At 36.9% G+C, this 9,300-nt stretch overlaps 1 protein-coding gene across 1 annotated transcript in view; it reads right to left on the reverse strand.

The window, feature by feature from the left end:
- Positions 1-6: 6 nt before the first annotated feature.
- The window catches only part of LOC109546263 (glutamate receptor-interacting protein 1), a gene marked incomplete at its 3' end in the record, with an annotated part of 88,026 nt that continues 78,732 nt past the window's right edge, over positions 7-9,300 (reverse strand). The window contains exons 10-17 of the mRNA XM_048668273.1: positions 7,574-7,706; positions 6,189-6,317; positions 1,533-1,612; positions 1,178-1,336; positions 997-1,119; positions 753-945; positions 218-317; positions 7-165 (exon numbers count right to left, since the gene is read on the reverse strand). Coding sequence (XP_048524230.1) covers positions 7-165; positions 218-317; positions 753-945; positions 997-1,119; positions 1,178-1,336; positions 1,533-1,612; positions 6,189-6,317; positions 7,574-7,706 — 1,076 coding nt within the window. The remainder of the gene's footprint in view (positions 166-217; positions 318-752; positions 946-996; positions 1,120-1,177; positions 1,337-1,532; positions 1,613-6,188; positions 6,318-7,573; positions 7,707-9,300) is intronic.

The raw sequence follows: 9,300 nt of genomic DNA on the forward strand, positions 1-9,300 counted from the left end.
CTGTAGGCAAATGCAGATGATGATGCAGACCTGGATGATTCTATCATAGGGCTTCAACAGGCCTACGATATCAGCAGGACCGCCTTTTCTTATTCTATTGATATAAACACCTTTTACATAAAGACCGTCGCTCACACTAAAACCATAATCGTCGTAAATGGAATCCTGCAAACGAACAAAAAACAAGTTGCGGCAAATAGTGCGGTTGAAAACAAACCTTATATAAAGTAACGTGATAGATTTCCCTTTCCAAAATATTCTCAGTGCTGCAGGATCCGGTGAGTCGTTCAATAGTGCCCCCATGGTGATTGTAGTGACTGAAAAATAATTAAGTTAACTTAAACAATTTTTTTTAAATTTTATGCATGCAAAGATGTGTTAGGTTTACACTAAAAAATGGTATTTGTGGAAAAGTGGCGATGAAACAAGTTCAAAACGTGAAAGAACTGAAAAATATTCTGGAAGAATTGCATGTAATTATCCGAAGAATTCAATGTTTTTTTCATTAGTCTTCATTTGTCGGTTTTTTCTCAAACTTTAAATTACTGTTATTAGTGGTTCTGTTGCAGCTCAGACAAAATCTCAATTACTTAGAAAAAGCTTGCATCTTCAGAGGTGTTAAAGCTACATGTAGCACACTTACTTTTTATTAAAATATCAGTTTCAGACCTACAGTCTGGTACAACAATATATTGGATCTCTTTCGACATTTTTTGTTCCTCCCGATCAAGAGACGTAGAAAAAATACTCACATCATGCTGTTGCCGAAATTGTAGTTCGGCAAAGGCAACGGACTGGGACAGAACATTTCCTCAGTATCTGAGTAGTACTGCAGCTCAGAATTCCTTTTTCTCGATTTAGTCAACGTTAGATCCTTGTCCTGCTCGTGGATCTGATCCTGATAGGATAGCTGATCGCTCAGCACACTTTCGATGTCCTTAAGTTCTAAAAACAACAGTCAACCAAAGAAAACTTAATGAAAAGTGATGTTTTTACCCGAAGTGTGTTCGTTGTGAGTGTCGCCCGTATTGCTGCTATCCCAGCTATGTATAGCGCTGTCTACACTCATAAGCCCTGGACTTGAATAGCTACATCTAGGCTCCTCTAAAAGAGTCAAATCTAGAAAAACATTTTCCCTTACAGGAGCAATCCTGCTTTCTTTGCCTGATCCTCCTACCATTTTTTATGTGCCGCGCTATTTTCAATTGAACTCTGTCTCCTGATGTCTGCAGCAACCGGATGGCGTCGGAAAGGGGCCGCTGATCCAAATTGTCTCCATTTATTGCCAAAATTCGATCACCCACATGAAGGGCCCCAGTTTTTTCAGCCAAACCTCCTAAAAATACAGTGCGAATTAACACGTCAATTGAGTTGAACAAGGTGGGGTGCCAAACGCGTGCAGAGGAAGGAGAAGGAAAACGCTGGTAGGCGTGGCTCCTTAAAGCGATAGAGCCTAGTCGATGTTCCTTTTCTTTCCAATACACGCAATAATTCTGAGTTGCCTTGTTGCACTTATTACTGCTTGTTAGTACCTTCAGTTAATCTGGATAGGATGATGGGATCTCCAGAATCCTCGCTGCCTGATATCGTAATGCCCAACGGGCCGCCGTATCTGCAAATTAGTAAATTTTTAAATAAAGGTTTTTCACAAATATTTCAGCTGAAATTGCAACCAGAATAATCGAATCCACCCTAAATTGTTGAGCAATTTGCGTTTTCCTCAAAAGGCGCCTTGACCCGTGTTTCCATGTAATATTCATAGCCGTACCTGAGATCCCGTTTAAGGTGATCTTCAAGCTGATTAACAACTCTCCGAGTTGCTGCATTGAAAGCGCTGTCTCAGCTATTGATTTTCTTATTGCGGACTTCTTAGTTTATTTTTCCCGAGTTATGCTCAGTACTCTGGAACGCACAATCATGCCGATATTAATTTTCAATTGCAATTGCGTCCTTTGGAAGGTAACTTTTGTAGTCGTCCGGATTTTAAAAAGCCCAAATTGGGTCGGGGAGGGCAAACTTGCATGGAAATGAAACTCCAAGGAATCATCAGCTGGCGAATTACAAGTCTCACTTTTAGCAAATTTCAAAAATTAGCCGAGAACTGCAAGGAAATCAAACTTTGAGGACACTTAAAGGAAAGCTTCTTCTATTTTTTGGGTGAAAAACGTATTTCCTTGTCAGCCAGTTGGGACGAAATTATTTTTTTAAAGAACGACGGGTGAATTTAGTGGCAAAAGTCATTGAAAAGTAGTATTCAAAGGTCAGAAATTAGCTCACAGCTCGAAGGAAGCCAAACTCCGACAAAACATACGGTGAAGAGTGCTCATTTTGTGGAAAAACTCATGACAATTTTCACTTTAAAAAATGCTCCAAGTTCTGCCCGCAAATCTAAGGAAACCAAACTTGAAAAAGCACAAAGTGAAGATTGCTCTTTTCATTGGCGTAAAAACGCTTTTCTGTCCTAACCGGTTTGGATGTAATCAATTTTTCAACAACAGGTATAAATTTATATTTAGAAATAATTGCATTTGTAAATTTAAAAATTTGAAAATGCGCAAAAAAACTTTTTGAAGATTAATTTGTAGAACATGGAGGATGGGGCGCCATGATGCAAAAATCTGGTAAGAATGATTTTTAATCTATAATTTTTTTAGCTTGAACTGATTTTAGTTTTCCGTCAATGAACTGATGGATTCTTTATATTTCTTTCTCTTTGCTTTTTGCTGATTTAAAATAAGTGGGTTTGGACAGATTTTCTGCGGTACTAAACACATTTTCTTCTTTCTATCCACGTGGCACTTCGCAGTTTTTGGTAAGTTTAGCATTACTTTTCGAATTATTTTTTGCATGTTATAAGAAACTTTAGCGACATTTAGAGGGCTCTTGTCTTTACTGAACGCACTTTGAACTTGTAGAGTATTTTTCGTTTTAGAGAATTTTATTTTTGAAATGTGGCCTGCAATAGTTCTTTGAAATTCTGTCCTCTGCTGTTAAAAGCGTTTCTGTCTCCACTGGCTTGATGACAATCAATGTTTAAACAACCGTCGGTAAATTTAGTGGCAAAAAATGTTCGAAAACTTCAACACTTCAAAAAATGCTCAAAAATCTGCCCACGGCTCTAACAAACTCAAACTGTGAAAAAACGTAGAGTAAGGATCTCTCAATTTATTTCCGCCAAATGCGCTTTTGCATCCCAACTGGATTTGACGGTATGAATTTTTTAGCAACCGGTGCAAATTTATTCTTTTGACTTTGGATTTGGAAAAATCTCAAAATTCAGCCCAAAGCGCCACAAAACGGAAGCTTTCAGGAATCAATGAATGAGGCTTGGTCTGCCTTCTGCAGTTAAAAGTGTGCCAGAGCCTTTTTGAAGCCAGACAAATTTAGTCGCAAAAGTTATTGCAAGTCTCACTTTGAATAATTTTCGAAAATTAGCCAGTAGCTCCAAGGAAACCACACTTTAAGGAAAGATGGAGCAAAGTTTGAGACATTTAGTACCGAAAAAACTCTATAAAATCAGCACACAGCTCCAAGAAAACCACAGGATGAACAAACATACAAACTTTGGTCTATTTGGTGGCGTAAAATCGCGACTGGTTTGATTTCAAAAGTCATTGCGAATAACCCACAGTTACGTGAAAGTTTCCTTAATGTACTTGCTTAGAATAACAAAAAAACTTGTGCTAATCTTTCAAATATTTTCCACCATCCTGATTGCTGTCGTCCAAAAGATACTTTCGCTGACACCACCAATTGCTTATACAGAGCGAAGCTCTCAAGTTTGGAAGCTGCCCTCCCTAATTAATTATTCATTTAATTGATTAAGTCCCCTTTATAGAATCAGCCAATTTCCAAAACACTCAGCTGGCAACAAAGCCAACAAAAGGATTTGCCACAGTCAACAGATAATTAAAAACTTTCCAGTTCTCACACTTAATCCATAAGGATGGATGGCCGAAGAATTCGCCCTGGCAGCGTTTCCATTGAACGGTGCCGACCCAAAAAGTTAATCAAACATTTCGCCCTCCATTATCGCAACCTCGAGTCGAATTTATATAGAATTATGAACCATAATGGATTAGCTAGACCTTTTAAAACTTAAAATAATAACCAGCAACTCAATTAAAACGAAATCCAGCCAGTTTCCACTAGAAAAACAAAACCGTAATTGTGGATACGGGATATAATCCGCTGTTTCCAACCAGTTTAAAGTTGAGCAATTGATTTGTAGTGCCGGCAAATACAAAAGTTGTTTTAACTTCCAGTCGGAACGTTAGAATTAATAATCCGAGTTGGTTGGATTCCACATAGCGGGATGGTAACAGTCAACTTTGAAATAACGAAAACATTACTAAAATTACGTTTGCAGCGTAACCGATGTCTGCAGCAGCAATTGAAGGCTCAGAAAGGGTTGAAATAAAAAAGGTAATGCAATATTTTGAATTTACAGTAGTTCAAAAATCCAGGCCTGAAAATACCTTTTTTAAGTTAAGCGTTGGGATGGAAACATTTGACAAACAAGTTTTTGATCATAAAAACCCATTTTTTTTACAACCGGCAAACTTTAAAGCAGCAAACCAAGATATTTTTTTGTATTTTTCCATTGTAGCACAAGTTAGGGAAGAAAACTTACACGATACGAAACGGTTCTAAAAATATTAGCAAAAACAATAAAATGTGACACTCGGTATCTGCAAAACGAAGACACGGAGCTAAAAATGGGAACGAAAAAGAGTGTTTTTGTTTTCCAACGATCGGGACAACCACATTCAACTCAGTCCAATAAACATATTTGTTTCAGACTCAAAAAAGACTAAATTTGAACAAAAATGTTGACAAAAATAGTGCAGTTTTAACATTTTTCGTCCTTTACCGATTTTCAAATTTTCTATTTCATACTGAAGCTAAAACTTCATATTCGAACAATACAGAAACAATAGAGGTGCTTGAATATACGGTGGTGGAGAGTAAACTCGATTTTAATTGAAAATCTGCCATTATCAGTGGCAGTTCTGATTTGGGTCAATTTTGATGCAACCCTGTATATTGTCTTAGGTCGACTAGGAAGTTTCAGATTCAGCATACAACAGTATTTTTTGCAAGTGGCGCCCCGATAAAATAGGTAACACTGCGAAACCAAAAAACTTGATTTTTTGAGATCACCCTGTACATGAAAAAGATAAGCAAAAAATTAAAAAACCTTTTCGAAATATTAGGTCTTGACGCTTTTGGCGTAGAACTGCAAAAAACGCTTTCATGCGCAACTGGGAGCTCGCGAAACTATTGGAAATTTTGCATGTTTTAATTTTACACCCTGTATAAACTTCACATGAAGTACGTAGTTTTTCTAAAAAGACACACTAACAGAAAAAAAGCTGTGCTCGATAACACTTCAAATAGAAATCAAATCGCTTGCAGCAATAGAAAGTTATCCAGTTTCAAAGTTAGGGCAAATTTGGCAGCTGTTTGTTTAAAGATCGGGAAAATGTGTTGATACAGAAAGGTTTGTGGAAAGAAAGTAAACTTTCCAAAATAAACGAAAATTAGACAGTTAGGCGCAGTAAAGTTTCCTTTATAGGAAACCCGCTTTATTGCTGAAAACAAACACCTAGTTTTTTTCAGGAATTAATTATACGAGAACAGGCTGTAAAGTTTGTTAAGGAAAAACTGCGCCCTAAGTCAAAATGTAACGTTGAGCAAAAAACATAATAAATGAACTAAATAAATTTTAAGGGCTTGCGACCCGGCAATTGTAGCCTTGATTAATTATAAATTGTTTTGTTTGGGTGCTTTCGCATCCGATCACAGTAATTTTTTCTGGTTCTTTTACATGTAGACGCGCCATTAAAAATCCACATGCAATTTATCAAAATTCTGGAAAATCAACGTCGACACTCCGGCAATTTCCAGCTTGTACAGCCGTAAACACCTACACTGTTACAACGGACAATTTAGGTTATTAATGGACAACTCCGGAGCCAAAGTAGTTCGGAGTCGGTGTTAAGTTCAGGCTCATTAGTATCTGAAGCCAGCTTAATGAAAGTATAGTGCGAATTAATGCCATTTATTTAGACACCGAATGTGAGAAATGAAATTTGCATTTTCATCCCATTTAACTATTAATTAATCCGCAATTAAACACTATGCGAATATTTCGCAAATTTGCGTGCAGTATTACAAGTCATTACCTGTGAAGCTCAACAGTGTAAACCACGCTGTCCAAGAATAGATTTGAGTTCTCCGTTTCGGTTTTCTCCACCTTCAGGGTCACTATGTCATTGGTTGAGGTTTGGAGGATATCGAAAGCGGACTCCAAGCTGCAATTTGTTAAACGTCCATAATTTTATGAGAAATTAATGCGTCGCAAACTCCAAAGATACAAACACAGTTGATTTTTTCCAAAAATTCCACATATTCAAAGTGTAAGGCCTTGAGTAGAAAACCAGGCCCACAAAAGTTTCCGGAAAACTTAAACGCATTGTTTCATATATAATATATTTTTTTTGTGGAAAAATTTTCGTTTTGAAAAAATTCAATTTTTCATGTTACTCATTTTTCCACACTCAAGTGGTCAACAGAGAACGAAAAGTGATCTCCGAAATTTCGCCATTTAAACCCAGTTCCGGAAATAAAAGAAATAAATGCGTGAAAGCGACATTCAGAGCAACATTTTGCAAGTTTTTCGCTTCAAAGCCCTTTCAGGCGCATTTTGAGCGCATATTCGTCTTTTTGAGACAAATTCAGCATAAAATAAGCCCCATATTGATGGGCYCTTTYTTGAAAAAAATCTGCTATTTTGAGCCAAAAAACTTTTYTWAATAGAAGTCACYYATTSRGATGGTACGCGTTTTCAGCAAAAATTGTCTCAAAAAGCTAAATATTGCAGCAGAATTGCAATTTTMTCGATAGTATGCGAGAAAATAAATAWYTTTGAATCGAAAAAATGCTTCAARATGCGAATGTCTGYASTAAAAGATTTCTGATTGAGAAAACAAATGCCAGGAAAGTAACSGAGTGGCATCGATTTTTATTTCTGSATTGACAAATTCCAATTTTTCATGGGATTAGTAAAACGTTCTGCAAGCCGCTCGCATGAAAGTCTGCATATTCGGATTGGAGCCCATTCAGCATTAAATAATTTCCACATCCCTTRTAACTCTTTAACTGAAAATAAKGGAGTTTTTTTTAAATAAACCAAACAATATGAGCTTRCAACTGTTCAAGRAACCTTTGAAAAACTCGARTCCTAGACTCAAGTCACGTTATTCTTCAAGACACCGTGCATAATAAAGTAAATAAAATCAACTRAAAATACTGAATAAAATCGACTAAGACGTTCCATTGTTCCACTGCTCAGTTCGTTGATTTTCAACTTTTGAGCGAAAAATGACTTAATTCTATTAGTTCTTTCGTCGAGTAGTTGGATAATTATCATGCAAATTTGCTCGGTGAACGCTAAATGATTAACATCTCTAATTGAGAGACAATTACATCGGCCATTCGTCGTAAGGTTTTGAGCGGGTTTTAGGGAAATTGGATCAACGTGTTTGAATACGGGTAGTTTAAGTCTTACCTCAGATGATCGATGGGTCGTCCATCAATAGCAAGCAACCGATCACCAGCATGCAAAGTGCCAGTTCGATGGGCGATCGATCCTCTTCGGATTTCCGATATCAGAAACGGCTCGTCTGGTTGATGTTTTGAAGCTGAAAAAACCGCGAAAGCAAAAGTCAATTGATTCTTCACACTTTCTGTAAAAGCGGGCATTTTTCCTTTTCAACTGAACCCCTCGAAGTGGTCATCTTGAAAATTCCAAGCGCTTGTTACTCTAATTGTGCAAGTCGTGCAAAAAAGCCTTAATTCCTACTCGAAACAGGGCACTTAGAAGAAAAAGCGCCAACTAAACGTATTTTTTCTCCTCGAAAACTGCCACGTAGTCATGGCGAATCTGCTAGGCATCGAGGTTTCGTGATTAAGTATCCCTTAAAAGTGGGGTTGGGTTATTGAAAATGAGAGCCGTTCAGGCTCATTATCGGTTTTGCTCTTCTCCTACTTTCGTGCCCACTTACTGAGGGAATATGAAACCGATAATGCATAAATAGATCGCCTTGAAAACGGATACTATCTGGCCCAATTTGGGCGATACGGTTTTTAAACCCAAAACATCCAGACAGTCCAGAGTGAAATTTGCAACTCTAAGTGCGACCTAAACAGGGCTGATATCCGAAATCGAGGCAAATTTGTGCACAAAAAACAGCGCAAAAACACTGAAAGCAGATATTGTGTTTTTTAATGTAAGCGCTTTTTTCAGTGTATAAGCACGTAGTGGTTCTAAATTATTCGATTATCGCCCTTTGCCTGAGTTTTTCCAGTGTATCAACAACGGAATATCGAGCGAATAAATCACCTGAATAGAATTTTGTCCCAGTAAAAGTTTGAAATTGATGCTATTAAGTGTAAAGCTGAGTAGAAGTGCTTTTTTAATCCTTGTCCACATTTTTCAATAATTTACAACATATACAATGGGGGTGTTTCTTCGTTCGAAGAAAACCGATTGAGGCCAGAAAAGACCAAAGCGATCGGTTGGAATTTACTCAAAAATCTCATAAAGTCGCGACGAACAAATTTGTTACTTAAAATGCCTCATCATAGTTGGGCATGGAAGCGAGTGAATGGAATTGATATTGTTTAACAATCATTTTAAAAATGCGATAATATAATCCGTAATTAACACTTAAAAAGCAACATAAAGTGTTAATCTAAGCACACATCAACACTAATAGAATAACTTAATAATAGAAAAAAATTAGCACCACGGTGTCCGTGAAGAAATGAAATAGTTTACTATGAAGCCGTTTTTTGTTCAGTGCAGGATAATGCAGCCATTTTCCAGCGCATTACCAGAAAATATTGGCCGATAAATCGTCGTAAAACATTTTAATAAAACAATGCAAGTTTCAATATTAATTTAAAAATTCTAATTGCTTCTTTGTGGTTGTGTTTCTCACAAATAAAGTCTGCTTAAAGCTGCATAATTTTTTCCAGTTTATCAACATGAAAATATCGACCAAGCAAAAGATATCCAAGCGAGTTTTTTGTGTTTCTCAAAAATGGTGTCTTGAGAAAAACTGTGTGCTCATAACGCGAAAACTTGCTTGTGTTAATTTATAATTTTTGACTGAATAAAGAGGGTAATTGATTCAGCTTTCTCTACTAATTGGAATTTTCTCTTACAGCTTGAGCCTAAGTGTGTCGCAGGATACCCTCTAGGTGGTAGTTCTTGATTACTTTTTGATAAAT

This window comes from Dendroctonus ponderosae, unplaced genomic scaffold (genome assembly GCF_020466585.1).
Source record: "Dendroctonus ponderosae isolate FM_Combo_2020 unplaced genomic scaffold, Dpon_F_20191213v2 Dpon_F_20191213_7, whole genome shotgun sequence".
NCBI classification, from domain to species: domain Eukaryota; kingdom Metazoa; phylum Arthropoda; class Insecta; order Coleoptera; family Curculionidae; genus Dendroctonus; species Dendroctonus ponderosae.